Source organism: Euprymna scolopes, chromosome 1 (assembly GCF_053919585.1).
Source record: "Euprymna scolopes isolate OS-2025 chromosome 1, ASM5391958v1, whole genome shotgun sequence".
Lineage (NCBI taxonomy): Eukaryota > Metazoa > Mollusca > Cephalopoda > Sepiida > Sepiolidae > Euprymna > Euprymna scolopes.
In genome coordinates, this window is record NC_136482.1 from 94249 (window position 1) to 121870 (window position 27622).

At 38.4% G+C, this 27622-nt stretch overlaps 2 protein-coding genes across 2 annotated transcripts in view; one reads left to right on the forward strand and one right to left on the reverse strand.

The window, feature by feature from the left end:
* Nucleotides 1-5536: 5536 nt before the first annotated feature.
* LOC145266356 (uncharacterized) lies at nucleotides 5537-13110 on the reverse strand. The gene is made up of 2 exons (XM_080124814.1): nucleotides 12977-13110; nucleotides 5537-6949 (listed from the first exon to the last, which is right to left on the reverse strand). Exon 2 carries the CDS (start codon nucleotides 6514-6516, stop codon nucleotides 6094-6096), a length of 423 nt encoding a protein of 140 aa, XP_079980940.1. The 5' UTR covers nucleotides 6517-6949; nucleotides 12977-13110; the 3' UTR covers nucleotides 5537-6093.
* Nucleotides 7341-27622, forward strand: part of LOC145298919 (uncharacterized) — a 48939-nt gene continuing 28657 nt past the window's right edge. The window contains exon 1 of the mRNA XM_080117298.1: nucleotides 7341-7355. The gene's annotated coding sequence lies outside the window, so the exon portion shown is untranslated. The remainder of the gene's footprint in view (nucleotides 7356-27622) is intronic.

The following is a 27622-nucleotide window of genomic DNA, read 5'->3' on the forward strand; positions in this document are numbered from 1 at the left end:
AAATAAATCAAATTATTTTTGTTTATTTACATGTCAATGCCCCATCTTCCACTCTCCAACTGTTACTCTCTCTTCTTTCTTATCTTAGACAATCCATTTCCCAATTCTCAATCTCTTCTTTTTTCATTGTCTGCCATTGCTACCTTCTCCCATCACTGCGACAATCTCTCTCTCTCTCTCTCTCTCTCTCTCTATATATATATATATATATATATATATATATATATATATATATATATGTGTGTGTGTGATCGCATATGTAAACACATTTTTAGAAAAAACAAAAAAAAAAACCTGCACAAAATTTTCATCAAAATGGACAAAAAAATGTTTAAACCCAGACATTTTTTGCAGAGTTTGAAGAATGTTTGGATGCTTGAAATTTAGCATATATAAAAGAATCCAGGAGTGCATTAATCATATCCACCACAAGTGCATTAGATATATACACTTGCAACATTCAAGGTAGTATTCTATTGATTAATACGAAGTAAAAATAAATACATATGCAGTTGACAAGAAAATGTATTTTCCAATATATCATAAAATGGACTGTGTTGAAAGTAAAAGATATGTATATTTCACAAGAGTATAATTTTTATTGTTTCAGAAATTTACATAAAGAATTTTTATAATATCTTTTTGTAAGACACTTCGATATTTCAAGTCACCAAAGAGAATGTTGATCGATTCAAACGAAATGATACTTGTTTTTTCTCATGAATGCTGGATATTCTGCAAAATTAAAAACAATTAAATCATAAATTTCAAGAAAAGAGTAATTTTATATGTTTATTGCAAATACAATTATAAAAAATTATGAACATAAAAGCAAAATTGATATTATTAAGTGTTATACACGATTTTATTAAGTCCACAAATGCATTCTAGATCAAATTAAAAATATAATGAAGCCAATTGTTGCAATACTTATTCATTAATAAAATAAATGAATTCCTTTGTATATTGAACTAAATATAAACAAAATCTTCAATATTATATCCAAAGTGTAATAAGTGTATTTTATAATTATACAATTTTTATAGCCTACAAAAGAAATAGATTTTTTAAATACATCTGAAAAGCTCAAATACCTTACTGATTCTCTTAAAAAAACAATTATAATAATCCCATTTTGTTTGCAACACTGTTCAACTAATGCATCACAATGCATGTAATAAATCCAGTCATTCTCTTCCATTGCTCTTGGTTCAACTAATTAATCTATAACATTTGAAAGGTACTGATACAGTTAGTACCTCATGCTAAAACCAATATTTCTTTGGATTCTTTCAGCTGTTTATGTAAACAGCTGGAAGATGCTGAATAGAAGCGTTTTGTACCTAAAAATTAAAACTATGCAACACTATTCAAACAGGTAAAAATTATTAAGAATTTAAGGCTAGAAAAAGCAGTCTTTATATGAAACATTTACTAACAAAATATTTTCTTTTGATGAAGAAAATATAGTGACTCAACTGGTATAAGTTTTTATAAGAACTCTTTCATGATAAAGTTAAGGATTATTTAATTTATTTTCAGTTTGTTTCAATAATCTTTTTTGTATTATTACAGGTTTTAACTCAGGACAGTTGGTATTAGGGTAGTTTAGTGTTAGGTCTGAGATAGATTATGGTTATTTTGATGTTACATTAGGCCGAGGGTAAAACAAGTTTTATTTTACATTTTTAGTTTGAGATAAGAAGTTTGAGAGAAAAAGAAAACAGTGTTTACATTTTATTCAGTTTTCAGGAGACTGAGTCGTGTGTCTTTAAATGTTGGCATAATTATTGCTTTAATTGTTTTAATGAAATTTACACTTTATAAAATTTTCAATTGAACGTCATTGTCTGCTGTAATCTGATTAGCTAAGCGCATTAGGATCGTCTGTGTTTTATGCAAACTGTTGGAAGATACCAATGAAAAGTCAGTTTCAGCATGAGTTACAAACTTTACAAGTATCAATATAACCAAAGAAAACCATTCGCATTTTTCACGTATTTGATGAAATATTTTATTATTCTATATATTTAATAGTACCAAATAAGGTTATTAAATTGAAAATAATTTTCACTTAAGCAAAAAAGAAATAAAATGTTATTTGAAGAAACAATAACAAAAGCACTTCAGATTATACAGTGGATAAGTGATTATACTTAGTGATGAAATGCAGACATACAGAATTGTTAATTGCAATGGTGGTTGTAATTTAGGTTTTAATAATGGTGAAAGCCTTGTGTGAATTTGCCTTCCTGATAATACTAGATGCAAAGTTCATGATAGAGTGTCTACCTATTAGTTAGAAGAGGTTAAATTTCATGATAAGCCACTTACTGTATATGTGGCTGCCTGAGAACTTGTTATCAAAGAGCATGATTTTCATGCAAAATTCATGGAGTCATAAAACAATGCACGTGAGCATAATCCAATTACTATGCAAAAAATATCGGCAATATTCAATTGAGAGTTAATTTAATGAAGAGTTAAATCAATGGATAAAATATAGTCAGTATGCTCTCTATTGCACAAAATCTTTAGCTAAGGAAATGGCTTTTAGGTGTTTTGAAATGCTTTTTAGGGTACAACCTAATAAAATAAATAATTCAATATAAGCTTCTGAAATGACGAACACAACAACTTCATAAAAGGTAACACAGCAAAGGTTTATTAATGAGAATGTAATATGTTTCTTGTTAAAAGCTGGATTCCGGCTACCTGGTGGTGTCACGGTAGTTATTCCTCGTGGAATCGTCAATACCGTCAGAAATCACCGAGGTGGAGAGAGAGAAGAAAAGGGAGGTCCGTTCTGTATGACGTCTCTCTCAGTAAGAACGAGTTGTTCTTCTTCCAACCGGATGCTGGCCGATTTCCTTTGGGGATAAGAAGGATCAATGCGCCGTACCCCCTGATTGGTCAATATGTGGCCAAATAGCACAGGGGAGAGGCATTGATTCGAGGAAGAAAAAAGTCCCATTTGTTTCTGCTACATAACCCCCTGCTTAGGGTGAAAGCCGACAGAGAAAAAGGTAGCATAACAAATAGTGAAACATAAAAATGTATTTTTTTATTTATTTTTAAGAGAAAGAAAAAATGTTCTTACTTTTGTGTGAAAAGTTGGGGAATATTTGCAACTTTTTGTAATAGCATTTTTTTTTTTTTTTGGATAGGGGAAACAAGGAAAAAATATTTTTTTAACAGAAATACAAAGTTTTACACAGTCTCTTCAGCCAATGTACCCGTCGACCACTACGTGTAGTGGTGACATGATTGTCTTCATTTGGAGCATTAACTTCAGGTGTATGCATGTTTTGATGCTGTGTGAAAGTAGGGGGAATGTGTGGCTCGTGTGTTTTTGTGTCAAGAAAGGCTTTTTTTTTACTCTATCAATAGAAACAGTTTCTCTTTTACCACTGATATCTAAAGTAAAAAGTTTATCGGTACGTGAAAGCATGCGATAGGGGCCAGTATAAGGTGAAGTTAGGGGGGGGGCTTTCACATGAGTCCAAGACGAAATGTCATTTGGGACCGAAGATCTAATGGTCTGTTCCCTAGTATGTATTGGTGGGAGCTTACTAAAATAAGTTCGCAGTCTGTTGACATACAGAGCTGAATCGTTTGTTGTTAACTCTATCTGGCTCAACATTTAGCCTGGTAATGATAGAGGTACTCCATATACAAGTTCGGCTGAAGAGTATCCCAGGTCCTCTTTGATAGCAGCACGACAGCCAAGAAGGACAACTGGTACATATTCGCTCCATCTCTGTTGGTCAGGGTAAGCACGTAATGCTGCTTTCAATTGGCGATGGAAGCGTTCAATCATCCCATTAGAAGCAGGGTGATAGCTTGTGGTGTGAATACGTTGGATCCCTAGAATCCTGGAGAGTTCCTGGAAGAGGTGGGATTCAAACTGTATGCCATGATCAGTGGTGATGGTGGTGGGAACTCCGTAACGTGATATCTAGCCTGATATAAGGGCTCGCGCTACAGACTCAGCCGAAATCTCTGTGAGGGGAATGGCTTCAGGCCACCGTGTGAAACGATCTATACAGGTCAGGAGATAAGTAAATCCCTGACTGACCGGCCAAGGTCCAACCAGGTCGATGTGCACATGGCTAAACCGAGCGTCTGGGGTGGTGAATGTTCCAAGGGGTGCACGGATATGCTTGTTTACCTTTGACTTTTGGCAGGATACACAGGAACGTGTCCAGGTAGTGATATCACGCCTCATATTTGGCCAGAAAAATCTAGCTGTAATCAGCTTCACTGTGGCTCTGCATCCGGGGTGTGCCAAATTGTGTAGGGTGTCAAAAACAACTCTATGATGAGTCAATGGAACGAATGGTCAAGGTGAATCCGTTGAAGTGTCACCAATGATCTGCGTGTCCGAGGTAGGCACGAGCAGGTATGTGAATTTGCAAGTTGCAAATTCAGGTCACGACGGATCCAACGTGTCCAGAGACTTGGCTGGTCACTGCGAGGTACATTGCCAGCAGTTCACGTGCTGTAACGTTGTTCAGCCGGTTTCAGCTGTCTCGAAAAGTATGCAAGAGGTTGTAACTGTTGTTGGTGCTGCTGTTGCAACACTGCACCTACAGCTGTGCCTGATGTGTCAACGACCATGGAAAACTGGGCATCGGGTACAGGATGTGCAAGTAGAGATGTTGTCGCCAGTTTTGTTTTCACTTCATTAAAAGCTTTAAGCTGGATCTCATTAAGTGAGATTTGCTCATTTTTCTTCTTCCTGTTACGTAACAGGTCGGAAAGAGGAGCTAAAAGATCCGCATAGTGTGGGATAAAGTGTCTGTAGTAGTTCAACAAACCAAGGAAGTGCCTTAGTTGGCAAAGTGAAGTGGGTGGTTGAAGGTCCTGTAGAGCCTTCACCTTTTCCGGTAATGGAGATATACCGTCTGGGCTGATAATGTGGCCCAGGAAAACAAGTGATGACGCACTGAAAACACATTTACTAGGGTTAACTCTCATCTGGTATCACTGAAACCGTTCGAATAGTAGGCGGAGGTGAGTGACATGTTCCTCAGGTGAGGCACTTGCCAAGAGAATGTCGTCTATATAGTTATAGACGAAGTCCAAGTCATGCACTACTTCATCTATGAAGCGCTGAAATGTGCTAGCCGCATTTCGTAAACCAAAGGGCATAGTTAAGAATTAAAACATTCCGAATGGAGTCGTTATCGCAGTCTTGGGTATGTCAGCCGGATTCACTGGAATCTGATGGCAAGCCTTAACTAGGTCCAGTTTACAGAAGGTCTTACAACCATGCAAAGAGGAAGGAAAATCTTATATATGTGGGATTGGGTAACGATCAGGTACCATCATGGCATTGAGTCGTTGGTAGTCCTCAGTTGGACGCCAATCTCCATCTTGTTTTGGGACCATATGCAAAGGGGAAGCCCACAGACTGGACGAGGGGCGTATTATTCCTAGCTGCAGCATATGATTAAATTCTGCCTTCGCTGTCTTAAGTTTATCAGCAGGGAGGCGGCGAGGGCATAAGAAAACAGGAGCACCTGTGGTCTCGATGTGGTGTTTGGTGGTGTGTGTGGGTTTTCTTACCACAAAATTTAAATTTGTTAACTCCGGGTAGGAGTCTAAGACGGTCTGATACGGGTTATCTGAAGCAGCAATGAAGAATACTGGGCTGATAGAGGGGGCGTTTGTTTTTACACCAGGGACAGAAAGTTCTGTATTTGCGTCTATCAGCCACCGTCTGCGCATATCCACTATCAGGTTGAAGTGGTGCAGGAAGTCTGCGCTATACATATTACATATATATATATATACTAGTATGGGGTAGGGTAAATCTGCTATAGTGAAGACCCACATAAAGTCTCTCCGTAATTCCAAGTCCAGAGAACAAGAAATTTGACCGTACATGGGAATGGGAGAATGATTTACTGCTTGCAGTGTGATAAGCGACACTGATGGCTTCTCTTTAATGAGTTTCAGTGGCCAGATACTGCAAGCTGCACCCGTATCAACTAAACAATGTACTTGGGATCGAGAGTCCATACCAAAAATAGGCACAGTTGTAGTGAATATCCCGTGGAGAGCCTGCCATGCTCAGCTCCCCAGACCTTAGTTTCCCTGGTTCATGTATGAACAGGGGTTTTTGCATTTCCGTGCCTCAGCGCCATAGCGACTATGGTAAAAACATAGTCCTGGTATGTTTGAACAGTGACGGTAGTGTGGAGAAGGTGAACGGCTTTTGTAGCGGCATCCGGGCGAATGTGACCTACCCACATTAAGGTTCATAACCTCTTTGGTGAGGCGCTCGATAGCGTCAAGAATAGCCACAAACGTGACGTCTCGACTTGCATCCCTAGTAGTTGCAGAATATATAGAGGCTGCGGCCTGTGGGTGAGAGATGGTGGCGTTAGTGAAGTCTATCACTTTATCTGCCAATGCCGCTATCTCATCAATGGGATGCTTCTCCAGCATGAGTGCCAGTATCGCTAGCAGTATCAGAAATTTGGGGACATTCGCAGGCGAAGTCGCCATTTTGAATATACACCTATCTTTCTATCAGATTTTAATAATAGTAAAACGTAATTTAAACCCGTAAATTTTATTTCAATAAAACGAGCAAAGACCAAATTTTAATATCATAAAAGCTTTAATAAAGAAATAAACAATTTTATTTATTTTTCCGTCGATTTCTTCACTTAAGTGACACTTAACATTCGAACAATAACATTACTTGAATCTTACGATAATTATTTTAACGGCAAAATAAAGAACTTACCTGGTTAATGAGTAAGATATGCTTTCTTTTAATCTTCCTGTATGAGAATTTATTCATATTTATGTATTATAATCCATGTATTTTTAAATGGAAGGATTTTTCCAACACACGGCGACGACGGCGTGTCTTTAAAGCAAGTTGTGACGACACCGGAAAGTGAAAAATTATCTCTTACTTATGTACGGAGGCCTATAAGTGTAAAAAAAAAACACTAATTTAGAAACCTTAATAATCTCGATATTGGATTATATTCCTTCAAATTTTCCACTTTTAAAGGTTTTCGGAGGCGCTGAAAATATAAATAAACATTTATATATACGGCAAACGAAACTAATAGTTTCAAAGATAAAAAATTTTACAAATGGTCACAAAGTGGGGGGTCACTTTTCTATAATGATGTGACGTCAAATGGACACCCACTTTATGGCCACATTGCAATGAACAGATTGACGGTAGCAGTACGTTTTTGCCTGACTTAAGGGAGATAACTTGTCCGGGTTTTTTTATTTTTGTGCCTTGACGCTATCGTAGACAAAATCTGATAGTTTTCATTTTTTCATTAACACGGATTACTATATGACGCAGATGTTCAATGGTATTTTTCTTTTTTTAATATCTTAAAGAAATACCTGAATATTTTTTTTATTATACTATAAATCTGCATTACCCGAATTCGTCTTTGTTTTTTTATATATCGAAAAAAAGGAAACCAGGAATTAAATATAATTATATAAACTGATGGACTATTAATTACTGGAACATTCTAAACAAAACTTAAGCTTCCACGTAAAAAAAAAAAAAAAAAAAAAAACACGTGGTTATCGAAAAAAGAAGGATTTAAATTTTGGACTTTACCGGTAAATTACCAGATAAGTGATATTTTTTTGTTGTTTTAAATTTGAGTATTTTATTTATTCATGTTTTATCTTCAATTTGTGATATATAAAACGTTTCAAGCAAAATTAATTATTAAATTTCTCAGAGACATTCCAAAATGGGGGGGGGGTGAATTTATAAAACAACGTTTGTCTAAAATATTATATTTAGTTTATCGGAAAGAGCATAAAATTTTACATTCACCCTGAAAAAAACGTAACAATTGAACGAATAGGAAAATTTTGATAGATTTTTAAAGTTTAAAAATTGAAAAATATTCATCTCATAAAAATCAATTGATTTCACTGCGTAACAAAATGGCTTCCCAGAACGCACGCACGCACTTTGTAAACAATGTTTTTTAAACAATGAAAAATAATATTTCTATTATTTTTTAAACAACTTAAATAGTTTATTTTGGAAGCATATTCTATAAAGAAAATAAATAACCCACTTTAGAAAGAGAAATTACGAGTTTTCTATATTTTAATCGCAGTTTTCTGTTAGGGGTGTCAAAAATTCCCCCAAATTTCTGATACTGCTACAGTATCGCCATAACTTGTGGCACCAGCCTCGAAAAGAAAAACTGCTTAATAAGGGCACTGTCAGCGGGGATGTTTTCTGCCAGCTCCCTCATTCTGTGGAGCAACTCGGTTGGCATACGGTCCCCCAAAAGCTTGTCGTGTACTAACGTCTGAAAACGTTTTTCTGCCGATACAGACGTCCAGAGTGGAACCTCCTGCTTAATACTATCGTAGATTGCATACGGAGGGGTGTCAGTTATTAAATCTTTTACAACTGATTAAACGACGCATGAATGCACCGAAGAGTATGTGGAGTTTTCTTTGCTCCAAGATGTTATTCGCTGAAAAATAGGATTCGAGTTGAGCAAACCAAATTCAAACGTCACCTGCAAAGGCAGGTAAAGTCATAGCCATTTTTTATAGGGGAAGTGACAAAACAGACCAAAAAAAATTTTTAACTATCCGAAATATAGATAGGACATTGTCGAAGGACCACATGAGGAAAAAAGGGAAATATTTAATACGACAAAAAATATGAGAGAAAATACTTAAAAGATGGAAAAAAAAAAGATTCCACAAAAAAATAAAAAATAAAAATATACTCTTGGAAGGAAAAGGCAGTGGTAAAAGATTAATATATCTGTGCGTGTTTTTCTTCTTTTTTTTGTGAGTGTGTATATATATATATATATATATATATATATATATATATATATATATATATATATATGAGCAAACTCTTGAGGAGTGTAACTATTTTAGCAGATATAACCTCTACAAAATAACCTAATAACATTAACTAACCACGCGGGGTCGCAGAAATACCTGGATCAGAACCCAGGCGCGGAGCAAACCCTCTCAGTGGTGACGGACCCAGTAGATCTTTCCAGATCATCCGTCTAGGAGAAGGAAAACTCTGAAACCAAACCAAAGAGGAGGGAGGCCTCTTCAGTCTTGGATGACAACCTTCCTAGAGCTGGTGACTCAATCAAATTACCGGTTTGCAAACCTAAAATGCTTAAGGAGTAGATAGGTCCTGCCTATCGCCCGGCTTCCATACTCCTTCTTGGCCTATTAGTCAGGCGCAGAGATACTATCACAGTGATTCGACAGAAACACTCAGTGGTAGATCTTGTTTCTTGTCTAGGGCAATGAACGCCGTTTCCCCACTCCCGACACACCCCACCCCTAAAGCTGGGCACTTGAGAATGCTTGAGTACCACATATGCCTGAGCAATTAGATTGGGTTGACCTTCCTCCGAAGGGTTGAGGGTACCGGATTGACAGTTACTGGCTGCTGTTTCCGACTGGTAGTACAGGAGCCCTAACTCTTTGGTAGCGCTTAGAGCGGCTGCTCCATCAACAGTTGATTTATATCGGGATGTTTGCAGTGCCATGGCGCGCATGGAAAGGGACCCTGCACTCATCCCCGGTGGGCTTTCCTGAGGCCACAGTCCTAGTTGATGGAGGGTCAGCTGATGGTCTACTTGTGATGCATGTGTGATATTCTGCATAACCTCCTGTTCGGCTTCCCCTAACCCAACTGAAACTCGTTAAAAAAACATGATGACAGTACAATCTAAAAATAAGCTTAAACCAGGCTTAGGGTCAAACAAATCCAACTTGCCTCCTCCCTTGAGGCTTGCATTCACAAATATCCGTGGGCTTAGAACTAATTTAGCTGATGTTGAAGCATTTCTCCTAACAAATACCCCGGATATCTTAGCACTAATTGAGACTAACCTACACTCCTCCATCCCCTCTAACTACTTTAACATGCCTGGATATCTCCCACTCTGCCGTAAGGACTCTGACAGACATATGCACGGACTTGGAGTTTACATTCGTAATACCCTTCCCTTGACTAGAGAAACAAACCTAGAAACGGATGATCAAGCCTTTATGTGCTTTAGACTAATCATGCAACACAACATTAGCTACTTTTACTTTCTCTACCGCTCTCCCTCGACCCAAGACTGCACCATAATAAACAAAGTATCTGACAGCATAGACACAGCACTCTCCTTCGACACTAGCGCCCAAGTACATGTATTTGGCGACTTTAATGTCCATCACAAAAACTGGCTTGGATTCTCTACTTACACAGATGCAGCAGGCAGCGCAACTCATAGCTTCTCTGTATCTCACTCCCTAGCGCAAATTGTTACTTTTCCAACCCGCTTCCCTGATCAGGAAGAACAACACGCATCACTATTAGATCTGTTTTTGACCACAGTTCCTGATGATTGTGTAACGAAAGCCGACAGCCCACTTGGGAACGCTGATCATGCGGTGATAATGGTTGAAATCGCCCTAAACTCTAGACCCAAAACTGAAGAGCCAGTGCTCAAAACAACGAGATATTATAAAAAGGCTGACTGGGAAGCTATCAGAGATCTTATCAGAGACGCCCCATGGGGAAATATTTTTTCTCTTCCTGCTGAACAGTGTGCAACCGAGACCACTGAATGGTTCAAAACTGCAATCGAAGCGCATGTTCCCATGCGGAAATTCTATAGCAAGCCCCACTCTCCCCAATGGTTTACTTCGACTTGCGCAACTGCCATTGCTCAAAGGCAGCATGCATTCCGCAGGTTTAATCGACATAAGTCCAGTTCAAACAGACAGAAGTACATAGAAGCTAGAAGTAACGTTAAGAAAGAAATAGCGACAGCTAAGAGGGAATTTACGGAAACCACGAAAAAACGCATCGAAGCACAAAAACTAGGAACTCGTGACTTCTGGAAAATCTACAACAGTGTAGTAAATAATGGGCAATCAACAATTCCCCCATTAACCAACAATCACGAGGTTCTTTGCTCAGCAACCGAGAAGGCTAACATGCTTGCCAGTCGGTTTGCCTCAAACTCCACACTGGACCCTCTAAACCACCCCCTACCGCAATTTCCTATGCGGACAGACGCCACGCTAGACGACCTGAAAATCACCCCTGCTCAGGTGCATGCTATCATAAAAAACCTTGACACTTCCAAAGCATGTGGACCCGACCTCATCCCAGCTGTGCTATTAAAAAAGTGCTCAGCCGAAGTAGCTCCAGTTCTCTCCAAACTCTACAACAAATGCCTTAATGAATCTTGCTTTCCGAGCTGTTGGAAAACTGCTTCTGTAGTACCAGTATTCAAGAATTCTGGCGAAAGAACTGACCCATTAAATTATCGCCCTATTAGCCTCCTCCCACTTTTTGCCAAAATATTTGAGACCTTAATTAACCATGCTCTAGTCCAGCACCTTACAGATGCTAAACTTCTGACCGACCGTCAATATGGATTTAGACAAGCCCGTTCCACGGCAGACATCCTCACTGTAATCTCTGAACGCATATACCATTCACTGGACAAAGCGGGAGAGGGACGAGCGGTAGCTCTAGATATATCTAAGGCTTTTGACAGGGTGTGGCATGAGGGTCTCCTCAGGAAGATTAGATCTTACGGTATCACTGGTAGAATACTTAACGTAATTAAATCCTTCTTAGATAAGAGAAAAATCCAGGTTGTCCTCGACGGTCGTACATCTAAACAATATGATATAAATGCGGGAGTGCCCCAGGGATCTATCCTGGGACCTCTGCTGTTCCTGATATTCATAAATGACCTCCCCGACAAGATTGCCTCTGAGATGGGAATATATGCTGATGACACCACACTCTATAGCAGGCACGACAGGAAAACAAACGAACATATATCTAAAGTAATGGCAGAAACACTAGAGGATGACCTCCAATCAGTAGTGGAATGGGGACAAAAATGGATGGTAACGTTCAATGCCACCAAGACAAAACTGGTTTCATTCAATAATTACAAGAAACCTTCTCTACCACCTATAGCAATGGCCAACGACTCTTTATCTGAGAGTACGTCTCTCAAGCTCCTTGGCCTAACATTCACTGGAAACATGAGTTGGAACAGTTACATCGAGGGCATTGCCAGGGCCGCTGCAAGGAAGGTGGGCTCTCTCTACCGTGCTAGAAAACTTTTAACACCCGAAAGTATCCTGTACCTCTATAAGACCACTATTCGCCCATGTATGGAGTATTGCTGTCATATTTGGGCCGGTGCATCGGCTACTTGTCTCTCGCTCCTTGACAGGGTTCAAAAGAGAGTCGCAAATCTGATAGGCCCTAAACTGGCATCAAAACTTCAGCCTCTGTCCCATCGTCGAAACGTTGCATCCCTCTGCCTGTTCTACAAGTATTATAATGGTGAATGCTCTGAAGAACTGCAAGCACTTGTGCCCCCACGACGTGAACACCCTCGACAGACCCGACAAGCTGCAAAATCCCACCCCCACACTGTAGAGATCCCTAGATGTAAAAGATCCTTCTACTCCAGTAGTTTCTTCCCCAGAACTGCTAGACTTTGGAATTCCATTCCGGGTCACTGCTTCCCCAACTGTACTGACATGCATAAGTTCAAATGCAACGTGAACCAACATCTCGCTGCCCTAATCCCTACATAGTACCCCAGTAGATGTTTCCCCTGATAGTAGCCCCCTACACCAAAGTGGCAATGTGCCTTGTTTGGGGTGAAAATGTAATAAAAAAAAAATAAATAAATAAAAAAACAGTTAATAAAATATGTTCAAACAGTTAATAAATTATAATAATAATAATAAATTATAATAATAATTATAATAAATTATGATAATAATTATATATATATATATATATATATATATATATATATATATATATATATATAGAGAGAGAGAGAGAGAGAGAGAGAGAGAGAGAGAGAGAGAGAGGTGTGTTGGTGTTACGTAAAGCCTGAAGTTAAAATCTTTTTAAACGGGTACTTACGTTTTCTTTGGCCGAGAAATGAAGAGAAATGTTATATATAGTTCTCTTTTCTGTATCGGTTGTCTCTTGCTTGAGTGTATATGTGTACGCACGTGTGCGTGCATGCGTGCTTGTGTCCTTCTTAGACAAAACAAAAAAAAAAATGTTTAGTCACTTTTTTAAAAAAAAAAAATGCGTAGCCCTAGTGAAAGAAAATGTGCTTTTTCTTCGTTCTGTTTCAAGGAAATGCATCCAGTTGAGACATTTTATTTTTCTCTGTGAAACTGTGAGAAGTATTTCTTACGAAATGCGTTTTCAGCTTTTTTTTATGCGACACGTGTCTTTGACCATATTTCGGCTTTTTAGTTTATCTTGTTCGATGAGAACGTTTTGTCTTTCTTGTTGTGGGGAGGTTGCTGGCTTTTCTATGCTGTGTCCGGTTTTACGAATAATGAAGAAAAAGGCTCGCCATTCAGAACTGCTTGTATATCATGAGGGGGTCACCATTTTAGGTGTTTGAAATGCTTTTAGGGCACAACCTAATAAAATAAATAATTCAATATAAGCTTCTGAAATGACAAACACAACAACTTCATAAAAGGTAACACAGCAAAGGTTTATTAATGAGAATGTAATATGTTCCTTGTCAAAAGCTGGACTCTGGCTACCTGGTGGTGTCACGGTAGTTATTCCTCGTGGAATCGTCAATACCGTCAGAAATAACTAAGGTGGAGAGAGAGAAGAAAAGGGATGTCCGTTCTGTATGGCGTCTCTCTCAGTAAGAACGAGTTGTTCTTCTTCCAACCGGATGCTGGCCAATTTTCTTTGGGGATAAGAAGGATCAATGCGCCGTACCCCTGATTGGTCAATATGTGGCCAAATAGCACAGGGAAGAGGCATTGATTCGAGGAAGAAAAAAAGTCCTATTTGTTTCTGCTACAGGCTACTCTTGCTGATGATAGGATAATTGGATAAGTAAACTTACACTGATATATGCCATCAACAAAAAAGACCGTATGAGAGGAGATATGCAAATAAAGAGAAAGTTATTATGAGAAAATTATAGCAGGCACTAACAGAAAATGTGTGATTGCAATTGACCAAAGATTATAAATTTGAAAATGCTTTTACTTCAAGCAAAAACGAAATAAAATTTTATTTGGAGAAACAATAGAGTTAGCAAATAATAAGCTTAATTATGGAGGTAAACTTATAACCAATCTCAACATATTTTTTATTGTTTCTTTTTCAACCAAAACAATACACAGTGCCACTTTCACGTAATAGTATTCTATTAGGAACTCAATTTACAAGGATACTATAACAGGATAAATAACTACGTAAAACTAATGTAAATATCTTTAAAATCACCTACTTTTTCTCTATAAGATAAAGTAAAAATAGATTAGTGTCAAGGGAAATAACTAGATAAACTTAATGAAAAATATCTTTAAAATCACCAGTCTTTTCTATTAAACAAAGTAAAAATAAACTAGAATCAAAGGAAATAACTTCATGAAACTAATAAAAATATTTTTTTAAATCATCGCTGCCTTCTATATTAAACCGGTTAGGTTAGGTTAGAATCAAGGGAAATAACTAGATGCAATTAATGAAAATATCTTTAAAATCACCAATATTTTCTCTATTAAACATAACATACACTAGATTCAAGGCAAAATAACTTGATGAGACAAATGAAAATATTTAAAATCACCAATATTTTCTCTATTAAACAAGATGAAAATAGACTAGAAACAAGGGAACTAATGAAAACATCTTTAACGTTACGGATGTTTTTTCGATTTTTTTTTTTTTTTCATCATTTTTTCACCCTAAAAATAACTTCATGAAACAAAGTGCCACTTGGATGTAGGTGGCTACTATCAGGGGCATAATTTGCAGGATACTATGTAGGAAGTTGAGCAGCAAGATGACTGTTCACATTACACTTGAATATCTGCATGTCACTACAGTTGGGGAAGCAGGAATCCGGAAGGGAATTCCAAAGTCTAGCAATACTGGGAAGGAAACTATTAGAGTAGAAGGCTTTCTTAGATCTACTGTGTAGGGGTGGGACTTTGCTGCTTCTTAGGTTTGTCGGTTGTATTTACGTCAAGGGGATACAAAGGCTTGTAGTTCGCCGGGGCATCTACCATTAAAATACCTGTAGAACAGGTAGAGGGTGATGCAACATTTCGTCGATGGGAGAGAGGCTCAAGCTTAGATGACAGTTCAGGACCTATCAGGTTGGCGACTCTCTTTTGAACCTTTTCAAGGAGTGAGAGACTAGTAGCAGATGCAGTGGAGTGCACTACTAGTGCACTGCAGTACTGCACTAGCCCAAATGTGATAACAATATTTATGGTGAGCTACGATGTTCACTCTTTCGCTGCCGGAAATTCAAGTGCCCCGAGACGTTTTCTGCGCAAGCGGCTAGAGGCGCCCTTTTTCTTTTTACTGAATTGCTCTGGAGGTTCAATGTTTTGATTTTTTTTTGACCAATCAGAGAGTTTTCCGGGCTGTCGGAAATTATGTGTCTGGGAGCCGGTGTAAATCTTTAAAAACCTCTGTATTTTCCAAAAAAAGTGCAGTTAACAAAAATTCAGAGATAGTGTTGAAAGATATATATATCACTACTGTCTGCAGCTCAAAACTAACGCGACAACACTATGAACGTAGCAGGCGAGTCGGCTGATAAAACAATGTGGGCGAACACACAGACACAGTAACTAACTTTTGTATTCCCCCTTTTATTATCGCATGCTCATTTTTAATTAATTTTATGTAAATAATTATTTTAAAACTTCCTTAATCTCAACTAATTCCCTCCTTTTGTTCACTCATAAATGAACTATTATTTTCATTGAAATATTTCCTAATAAGTAATAAATCTTTTTTTATAAATTGAGAGTTAACTGTATTTATTTTGTTGATATATTTTTTACGAAAGAACATCGTAAATTCGACTCTCTGTCTTGCTCTCTTTACTTCTTTTCCCCACGATAATAGTAAAATTAATTAATAAATAATAAACAAAAGTAAGAAAAATTGGAAAAGGCCAAAACTGGCGACCCACCGACGTGATTATTTTGAACACGCAAACATTTCTATAAAAAAAAAAAAAAAAAAAAGGCTATCTTCTGATGCTTCAAGTAACCAATCTTTTGATGTGAATTTCAATGAAACTAAACAAAATGAAAACCCAAGAAATAATTTCACTACAAATTCACCATGGACCAACAAACAAACAAAAAAACTGCCTTCTAATACTTCAAATAACCAACTTTTGATGTGAATTTCAACAAAAGTAAATATAAAACTCAAGAAACAATTTCACCAAGGTCGCGAAAAACTATGGAAATTCAACAAAAATAAAAAAAATTTTTGTATGAAAACGATAAAACAAATCCTTCTGAATATAAAAATCTACTTTTCAAAAAAAAAAAAAAAAAAAAAAAAAAAAAAAATTTTTTTACATAAAAACCTATCTTCATAACAAAATTATAAAAGACAACATACAGCAAAAGTGTGAATAACAAAAGGGAAAACTAAAATGGCAGAAAACGAAGTCGACATGGCAGCAGAACAAGATAAACCAGTGCAGTCAATTGCGATGAAAACTCCGGCATTTATTGATTCAAATGTACTAGCTTGGTTTTCAATAATGGAAGCCCAGTTCAGTATTATGAACATTAAGCAACCAAGACAAAAATTTTATCATATTCTCGCGTCACTACCAACGGATATAGTTGGAAAATTACAAAACAGCATACTGGAATCAAAAGACTTTGATAAGTTAAAAGATGCTGTGATTAATCAGTATGAAAAATCAAAGCCTGAAATGCTGGACAAACTAATGTCATCTTCAATCATGACAGGACGTCCTTCGATTTATTTGAACGAACTCATGTCGTTAGCAGGTAGAATTGGTGTTGGAGAAGACATTGTCCGACATAAGTTCATCCAAGCCCTACCTCATTCGATCAAACCCGTGGTAGCAGCACAAATTGATCTCGATCTGGAAAGACTTGGTAAAATGTCCGATGACCTGCTGTTATATTTTAATAGACAGGAAGCCACGCATATACAACAGATATCATGGAACCAAAACCATCGTAACCAGAGTGATGACGGATCTCAAAGAAAAAGTAATCCGTCACAAAAATCATATAATTGTCCAAATGGAGTTCGTCCTTTTAACAAGGATCAGAGACCCAAAATCTGCCGTTCACATCTATATTTTGCCGAACGTGCAAAATATTGCAAACCATGGTGTAAATGGCCAGACAAACGGGATGTGCAAATGCAACCCAGTTCTCGTCCTGCCTCCCCTGCTTTTAGTAAAACATCGGAAAACTAACCCGGCGAAGCGTGATAGCTTCCACATCTTCGCCGCTTCTTGAAGTAGCCGCACGGTTAGGAGCTATAAAATTGAATTTTGTTGTGGATACGGGAGCTGCAATATCTGTAATCCCAAGAAAATATATAAGCGGTATAGTTATATACCCAACAAACATCTCTATTGTGTCAGCTAACGGTCAGAACATTGAATGTTCCGGTCAAGCAGTATTAAACCTGGCACTTCATAACTTGAGGCGTGATTTCACTTGGACCTTTCTCATTGCAGAAACTACCAGACCTCTCCTAGGTTATGATTTTCTGAATCATTTTGGATTAATAGTTGATTGCACAAATAACAAATTGATTGATCAAACAACCAAAAGATATTCAAACGCACAGCCATCACCAATACTTATGAACATTGCTTTATGCTCGGATAACGTTGCCGACACAACAGTTCACACAATTTCGCAAAAATATCCCAACTTAATTTCTCCACATCGCGATTCCAATGCAACAAAACCTAAAGTGTTTCATAGAATTGAAACTGGCAGTAACCCTCCATCTTTCTCTAAAACGAGGCAGTTATCAGCCCAGAAATACAACATAGCAAAAGAGGAATTCAGGAAACTCCAGAATGCCGGAATTATATCCCCCTCTAAATCAGAGTGGAGTTCGGCCTTGCACATGGTGAATAAATCTGATGGGACTTATAGACCTGTAGGTGACTACAGGTTACTAAACACTATAACAAAACCAGATCGATACCAAGTGCCAAACATAAATTCCTTGTCATCAAAACTGCACGGTAAGAAAGTTTTTTCAAAAATTGATTTATCTTCTGCTTATCACCAAGTACCAGTCCATCCGGATGATGTATGCAAAACAGCCATCACAACACCCTTCGGTTTATATGAGTACAATTACATGCCTTTCGGTTTGCGGAACGCATCTAGTACTTTCCAAAGGATGATGGACAATATTTTCCGCGACATCGATTGTATTTTTATATACATCGATGATATTCTTATTTTCTCAAATAGTGAAGAAGAGCATTCCAAACACCTCGATACTGTTTTACAGAAACTCAGTGAGTACGACCTTAAAATTTCCCTTTCTAAATGTATTTTCAATGTTTTTCAACTTGAATTTTTGGGATTTCACATATCTGTTGATGGTCTTAAGCCAAGTGACAAGAAAATCCGCGAATTAAATGAATTTCCTCAACCAAACGATTCAAAATCACTGCGTCGATTCCTTGGCATGGCAAATTTTTACAGAAAATTAGTTCCAAATTTCAGTGAAATCAGTTTACCACTCACCGAGTGTATTCGGTTGAATCAAAAATCTAAGAAAATAGATTTTACAAAGGAGGAAGTTGAATCCTTTGAAAGGATAAAAACAAGTTTATCAGGTGTAACCGCTCTACCTTATCCCGATTCAAAAGCTACTAATTATCAGCTTGTTACGGACAGTTCCAGTTACGCTGTTGGAGCAGCACTTCATCAAATGATTGACAATCAACCAATTCCTATTGGATTCTTTTCAAAAAAGTTATCACAAACTCAACAAAAATATTCTACCTTTGACAGAGAATTGCTAGCTGCTTATTTAGCAGTCTTGTATTTTAAACATCAGGTGGAAGGCAGAAACTTGTTGTTATTAACAGATCATAAACCGCTCTGCAGCGCCTTTAAAAGCCAAACACCTTTAAAATCCGATAGACAACAGCGTCACCTTTGTTTCTTGAGTGAATATGTGACTGATATTTCACACATAAAAGGTTCACAGAACATTGTAGCTGATTGCTTATCGCGACCAGCGTATGCAATCACAATTGATATTTGTGACTTACAGGAGATGGCCAATCACCAAACCACTGATGAAGAAACAAAAACTCTATGTGATCAACTGAAGCCGTATCAGATTAATGAACATAATACAATCCTATGTGACGTGTCTTTACCTTTTCCACGACCTTTTGTCACACAAAAGCTCCGGAAATCTGTTTTTGACAGTTTACACAACTTGTCACACCCTGGAATTGCTGCTTCAACTAAAATGATAACTTCCAGATATTTTTGGCCCAAAATGGCCAAGTCAATAAAGGAATGGTGCAAGGAATGTCAGCATTGCCAACAAGCAAAGATAAACAAACACGCAAAAAGTGACGTGCATCCATTTGAATTGCCATCCAGCAGATTTCAAACTGTACACATTGACATTGTTGGCCCTCTACCACCAGTCAAGAGCAAAACAGACCCGTATTTCTCTCCCTATCGTTATTTATTAACATGCATCGATAGAAATACGAGATGGGTAGAGGCTTGTCCATTGACCGAAATAACTGCAGCATCAGTATCAACTGCTTTTGTTGATCTGTGGATATCGCGATTTGGTGTGCCCCTCCATGTCGTTACAGACAGAGGTAGCCAATTCGAGTCTGAGCTGTTCTCAGAACTGTCAAAAATTATAGGGTTTCACAGGCTGAGAACGACTTCGTACCATCCCCAAGCAAACGGAATGATCGAGCGAGCACACAGAACATTAAAGACAGCAATTATTGCCAGAAGAGAATCTTGGTTGTCTGCTCTTCCTATAGTTCTTCTAGGTATCAGGATTACACCCAACGATTCCAATTATTCACCATTTACTGCAGTTACGGGTGCTAATGCACAGATACCTAGATTGTTAATCGATGCGTACGAGAATGCAAACATTGATATAACAGATGCTCACATAAAAGCTCTAGCTGAGGAGATGCGGAAATTTGACACAGACGGATTATCCAGTGGACACCTCCATTCTTTACCTACTGTGTACATTCCTAAGGATCTTCAAATTTGTGACAGCGTCTGGTTGAGAACAGACAGAATTCGAAAATCTATGGAAGCTCCATATACAGGTCCATTCCAAGTAGTACATCGTCATGGCAAATATTTTACTATTAAAATGTCTGATGATGTACACAGTAACGTTTCCATAGATAGATTGAAGCCTGCATATTCTTCAACAACGTCAAAAGATTTTGTTCCACCCCTTCCAGTATCTGACACTTTTGTATCTTCCTCTGATACAGAGGTTGAAAAGAAACAAACTAAATCAAAGTCCGGGAGAACCATCAGGTGGAAAAAGGACAACACATATTTTTATTATTAAAAATAAAAATGATGTAAAAATTTTCTAAACAAAAAAAAAAATTTTTTTTTCCAACCTACATTTACATGTAAATATACTACCAAACTTTCCTTCACAAAAAAAAAAAACCCAAAGCTATTTATCATGAACGATGAACCTTTAAACTCCGTTTACTGGGCGGAAAGTTATATGGTGAGCTACGATGTTCACTCTTTCGCTGCCGGAAATTCAAGTGCCCCGAGACGTTTTCTGCGCAAGCGGCTAGAGGCGCCCTTTTTCTTTTTACTGAATTGCTCTGGAGGTTCAATGTTTTGATTTTTTTTTGACCAATCAGAGAGTTTTCCGGGCTGTCGGAAATTATGTGTCTGGGAGCCGGTGAAAATCTTTAAAAACCTCTGTATTTTCCAAAAAAAGTGCAGTTAACAAAAATTCAGAGATAGTGTTGAAAGATATATATATCACTACTGTCTGCAGCTCAAAACTAACGCGACAACACTATGAACGTAGCAGGCGAGTCGGCTGATAAAACAATGTGGGTGAACACACAGACACAGTAACTAACTTTTGTATTCCCCCTTTTATTATCGCATGCTCATTTTTAATTAATTTTATGTAAATAATTATTTTAAAACTTCCTTAATCTCAACTAATTCCCTCCTTTTGTTCACTCATAAATGAACTATTATTTTCATTGAAATATTTCCTAATAAGTAATAAATCTTTTTTTATAAATTGAGAGTTAACTGTATTTATTTTGTTGATATATTTTCTACGAAAGAACATCGTAAATTCGACTCTCTGTCTTGCTCTCTTTACTTCTTTTCCCCACGATAATAGTAAAATTAATTAATAAATAATAAACAAAAGTAAGAAAAATTGGAAAAGGCCAAATATTCCATACCTGGGCGAATGGTAGCATTACAGGGGTACTAGATACTTTTAGGTGTAAGTAATTTTTTAGCACAGTAGAGAGAGAGCCCACTTTCTTCGCAGCAACCTTGGCAATGCTCTCTATGTATCTGTACTAACTCATCTTCCCTATGAACGTTAAGCCGAGGAGTTTGAATGAAGTACTTTCAGATAATGTATCTTTGGCCATAGCTATTGGTCGTTGAGAAGGTTTCTTGTAATTAATAAAGGAAACGAGCTTAGTTTGGGCAGCATTGAACATTACCATACATTTTTTACCCCATTCCACTACAGACTGGAGATCTTCTAGGGTTTCCGCGATTGCCTTGGATACATGTTCATTTGTTTTCCTCTCGTGCCTGTTATAAAGCGTGGTGTCGTCAACAAATATACCCATATCAGAGACTATTTTATCAGGGAGGTCATTGTAATGTTGAGGGTATCCTCGGCTCGCGGGTGTAATGTTTAAAAGAAAGAAGTACCAGGAACGCAGATGGGTCGATTTACCTGGAACGCCCGCCACCTCCGATTAACTGGCCACTTGCTTTATTTACATTTTTATACTACTAAGGGGAGGTAACTCTTTTGAGAGTTATTTCCCTTTGATCGAGCCATTACAACTCTGGGAGATGTCTTTTCTGTGATCTCGGATGTTGATCAGACATTTTAGTTATAGATGTTTCAGTGAAACATTGTTTCACGGTGTTGTTCTTGCAAGTGCAGGTTGCACTCGAGCTCCGAGTTTGAGCCCGGCTCTTCTTCCTTACGTGTTGCACTCGGGCTTACTCATTTGAACAGAAAGGAGTTTTTGGTAATTTGGTGGTTTCCTCTCTGAGGGGTTATCATGCTGCCCTTTTTTGCGACTGTATATGGTTTAAAGTTTATGGTGAGGACAGCTTATTCTGTTTCCTTTGCTGACCAGGACTTTGTTACCTAAGCTAGGTGTAGCAGAATTTTTGACATCCCTAACACGAAACTGCGACTAAAATATAAAAATCTCGTAATTTCTCTGTTAAAAGTGGGTTGTTTATTTTCTTTATGGATTATACTTCCAAAATAAACTATTAAAGTTATTTTAAAAGTCATAGAAATATTTTTTTTAAACAGTAATGAATTTTCCGAACTCAATATTTTTCAATTTTTAAACTTTAAAAATCTATCAAAATTTTTCTATTGATTCTATTTTTGCAATATTTTCAGGGTCAATGTGAAATTTTATGTTCTTTCCAATAAACCTACTAGAGATCATTGGAAGAGTATGCAAATAACTTTGGACGGTTTTGTCCTATAAAAAGCCTGTATTTGGGAGAGAGGGTGTCTTTTTTGTTTGGCAGAAGCAATTGCTGTCAGAAGTGCATTGGACTGCAGGATTGAAGAGTGAAGATTGAGTTGTGGAGTCATTGTATTTAACCACAAGCTATTTCGGCTAAGAACAGATCATGGAATCTGGGATGTTGAGATTGGGAAAAGATGTGATACCACCTTTTAGTGGAGAAGGTGATGTAGTCGGATGGATAAAGAAAGTAAAACTGGTGGCTAAGCTTCAACATGTGCCAGACCTTGCCAGTTTTATTCCACTTTTTTTGCAGGGAGATGCACTCGCTCTCTATCTTGAGATGAATAATGCAGAACAAGAAGATGCAGAACTGATAGAGATGAGACTCGTGACCGCCTTCACTGAGGGGCATTTTGAGGCATACGAAAAACTGCAACGATTCAAGTGGACAGGAGAATCGGTGGATGTTTATGCTAATAAAATCAAAAGATTGGCTGGACTGGCGGGATATCTGGGAAGAGGGCTGGAACATACAGCCAAACTGGCATTCATAACTGGATTCCCAGATGATGTATCTGTGGCATTACAGCAGCTACCGAACATAGAGAGAATGGATGTCAGCAAACTGATACCGACTGCATGGCTTTTAGTCAGCAGAAGAGTCGTAGAAACTCGGACATTGGCCGCAAGTGCGCAAACTAATGAGACTAATAAGGGAAAGAAAGAATCAAGCCTTCAGTGCTTTAGATGTCAAGGACCGCACCTAAAAAAAGATTGCACAGAGATCCCTAGGGCCAGGGCAACATGCTACAATTGTGGAAAATTTGGCCACATTGCGAGATATTGTCCTCAGATTCAGGGAAACGGGCAAGGGGGAGCTTCTGCGCCGCAAGCTACCCTAGCAATGAAATGAAGGCGCGATACTGGCCTCTTCCTATAATAGAAGTAGAGGTGAATGATTCTGTAATGACTGCACTTGTCGATACTGGGTGCACCACTACTTTAATCAATTCCAAACTTTTGAAGGGATATGGAAGGAGCGGTACAGTGAAAGCAGTTGATGGGAGGAATATAGAATGTAAAGGAGCCAGACAAGTGGAGATAAAAGTCTGTGGAATGCACGTAAAGGTGAGGGCAATCTTGATGAATCACATCGTTGATGGGATCGACGTCATAATTGGAATGGACATGATTAATGAGCTGGGAGGTGTAACTATAAAGAAAGCCAAAGTGAAGTTTGGAGATATACAATGTGCCGTGGCTGCCCATCAGCTGAATGTTTGCAAAATCGAGGATAAAGACTTTGAAGCAAACTTCGATGGAGATAAATGGACAGTAAGATGGACATGGAAGGGAGAGCCTCCAGTATTGCAGAACAAAGTCCAATATTATAAAAACTCTCTGGAAGGCGATAAGAAATTAGAATTCGAGAAAGAGGTGGAAAGATGGATATCGGATGGTATTCTGTTACCATGGAAAGGAGAAAGAAAAGGCGTGTTGCCATTGATGGCAGTATTTCAGGCCACAAAAGGGAAAGTTAGGCCAGTGTTCGACTTTCGTGAGTTGAACCGTTTTGTGGTGTGTCATACAGGGAGCGACATAATAGATGTATGTGATGAAAAGATAAGAAAGTGGAGACAGTTGGTAGGAGGGACCGCAATAGTCGACCTTAAGTCTGCCTACCTGCAACTACATGTGGCAAAGGAACTATGGCAGTACCAGCTGGTCTGTTATAAAGGAAAAACCTATTACCTAACACGATTAGGATTCGGACTTAATGGAGACTGACAAATATTGAAATAAGAACTGATTCAGCCACTGTACTCAGTTGGGTGAACTCTACTGTGGAGGAGAGTGGCAGAATACGAACAAAGGGTGCTGGAGAAGTGATAATAAAGCAGAGATTAGGGATGCTTAGAGAGTTGATGTCTGAATTGAAACTGCAGATAAAAGCAGTGTTTGTGCCTTCTGAAAGAAACAAGGCAGATGCGCTAACACGGATAAAAAAACAGTGGTTAATTGAGAAAGAGGAGGCGCCGATATGCTGTCTTGGAATTGGAGAAATTAAAGAGTTGCATGACATGCATCACATGGGAGTGGAGAGAACATTATATTTGGTGAGGCAAGTGGATCCGAATGTAAAACGGGAAGAAATTCAGATGATAGTAAAGAACTGTGTTCGGTGTCAATCGATCGATCCTGCCCCAAATATACATAATCCTGGGGAAATTGGAGTTTTAACGAACTGGACGAGACTAGCTATTGACATAGCACACTACCGAGGGGGAGCGTACTTATCAATAATTGATTGTGGGCCAAGTAGACTGGCGATATGGAAGGAACTGCGAGTGGAAGCCGCATCTGCAGTTGCAACTGAATTAGAAAAGGTGATGCTTGAACGAGGTCTAGTAAGTGAGATGATAATGGACAACAGCACTGTTTTTCGCTCAGAAATCTTTCAGACGATGCTAAAAAAATGGAAGATTAAAAGTTATTACAGGGCAGCCTACAGACCTGGAGGAAATGGCATTGTGGAGCGACATCATCGGACCATGAAAGCAATAGCTGAGAGAGGAAGAATATCGCCTGAAGAGGCCACATTTTGGTACAACATGTCCCCTAAGGTCGGGCAAAGAGATGACACAGTGCCACATAGAGCAATCTTTAATTACGAATGGAGACATCCTAGAGACATGTCACCGGAAATTAATGATCAAGGACCAGCCAGAATCCAAATAGGAGAAGAAGTTTGGGTGAAACCGCCTAATGCCCGATGCACAACGCAGTGGGGAAGAGGAGTGATAACTGGAGTGCAATCTCCAAACAACTTAAGTGTCAATGGAATGCCACGACATGTTTTAGATTTAAGGCATGTGGTCCATTTAGGTGATGAGGATGGTGGTACTGAGCCAGGGAGTGATGAAGATGAACCGGTGCCGATGCAGAGACCGCAAAGAGAACGCAATGTGCCGATCTGGACACGGGATTATGAGATGTGAATGATCTTTAATGATCATGGGGGCGTGTAGTAAAAAAAAAAAAAAAAAAAAAAACGTGCAAACCTTTTACCACTGGCAACGCCCGCTTCAGAGAGTGAAAGAAGAAGAAGAGAATGGCCACTGCGTCTATTTATAGACTAGAGATCATGGGAAGAGTATGCAAATAACTTTGGACGGTTTTGTCCTATAAAAAGCCTGTATTTGGGAGAGAGGGTGTCTTTTTTGTTTGGCAGAAGCAATTGCTGTCAGAAGTGCATTGGACTGCAGGATTGAAGAGTGAAGATTGAGTTGTGGAGTCATTGTATTTAACCACAAAACTTTAAAAATCTATCAAAATTTTTCTATTGATTCTATTTTTGCGATATTTTCAGGGTCAATGTGAAATTTTATGTTCTTTCCAATAAACCTACTATAATATTTTAGACAAATGCTTTTTTTTTAATTCACGCCTGTGTCATTATCGAGGATGTCAATAGATTGAATAAGACATAACGACAGATCAGCTTCTATAAAAATGGTGTGTTTATTTACATCTGACAAACATGAGTACACCGGTAAGGGGGCGTAACTCCAGCCAGTGAAAACTCTTGTTCAGTCCCTCATGCCACATCTTCCCTTTTCTCAATAATAAAAACAGAAGATAAAGACAAACAAAACAAAAAAAAAAAGTCTGATAAGAATTAAAACAGTCTACAAAACACAGTGATCTAGGCATTCCTTGGGCTGACTACCCTCCTACCTAACAGGGATTATTCTGCCCTTTCACTTATGTTGTGAAATCCTTGAATCTCACAGGATCTCTTATCATTCTTCCTGACCGTGTTGTCCGCAACCTTTCCGGACTTGGTTTTGTTGAGGATGGGGTCGGGTTGAGGTTTTCTCTTATTTCACCTTCATATTGAGGTAGTTCTGAGTTACATATCTCTTCTGTACTCTGCCCTGTATTCTTGGGTAACTCGCTCTGCACTTCATATGGCTGGTGTATTCCTGATGTGAGTCTCTGCAGTTTTCTTCAAATCTACTCTATTCCGTCGATATAAGTCCCCATCCACTTTTACATGGTATGATCGCTCATCCAGTCTCCTCCATACAACAGCTTTCCTCCACTCTTTTTGACCATTTATGTGTGGTTTCATCCGTACTACATCTCCAGGATACAATGGTTTAAGTGGTTTTACTTTGTGGTTGAAAGAATGTTCTTGCCTCCTGCGGTCTTGCTTCACTGATTTTCTCAGATTTTTGGGCAATTCTGGCTTGAGTAAATCCTCCCTGGTTGGGAAAAGTGTTTTCGTTCTCCTTGACATCAGCTTCTGAGCTGGTGATAAGAGACCTTTGGCTGGCGTATTCCTGTGATCCAACATTGCTAGGTATGGATCAGCCTTATCGTCCATCGCTTTCCGGAAAAGGTTCTTTGCCATCTTTACCGCAGATTCCACTTTGCCATTTGCCTTGCTATTGTATGGACTGACAGGTGTATGTGCAAAACACCACTTTTTTGCAAAGGTAGAAAATTCCTGGCTACTAAACTGAGGCCCATTATCAGTTACGACCTGATCTGGTATTCCATGTCATGCAAAATGGTGTTTAAGTTTAGTTATCACTGTCTTTGCTTGTGTATTGAGAAGATGATCGATTTCCCAGAAGTTGCTCATATAATCAACTGTGCACAGATAGTCTCTATCTGCAAACTTAAAGAGATCTACTCCCACTTTCGCCCAGGGTCTGTCAGGAACTTCATGGACCATTAATGGTTCTGCCGGGATTGCCACTTCATATTTTCTAAATGTGGGGCACTTTGACACATACTCTTTGATGTCACTGTTCATATTTGGCCAATACAAGCATTCTCTTGCTCTTCTGCAACATCCTTCTACTCCCAGGTTCCACACGAATGCAGCTTTTCTTTCAACACCGCCCGCTGTGTCAGTGGAACCACTACCCGGTTTCCTCTGAAAATTAAACCATCTTGCACTGTCATTGCATTCCGCATGTTAAAATATG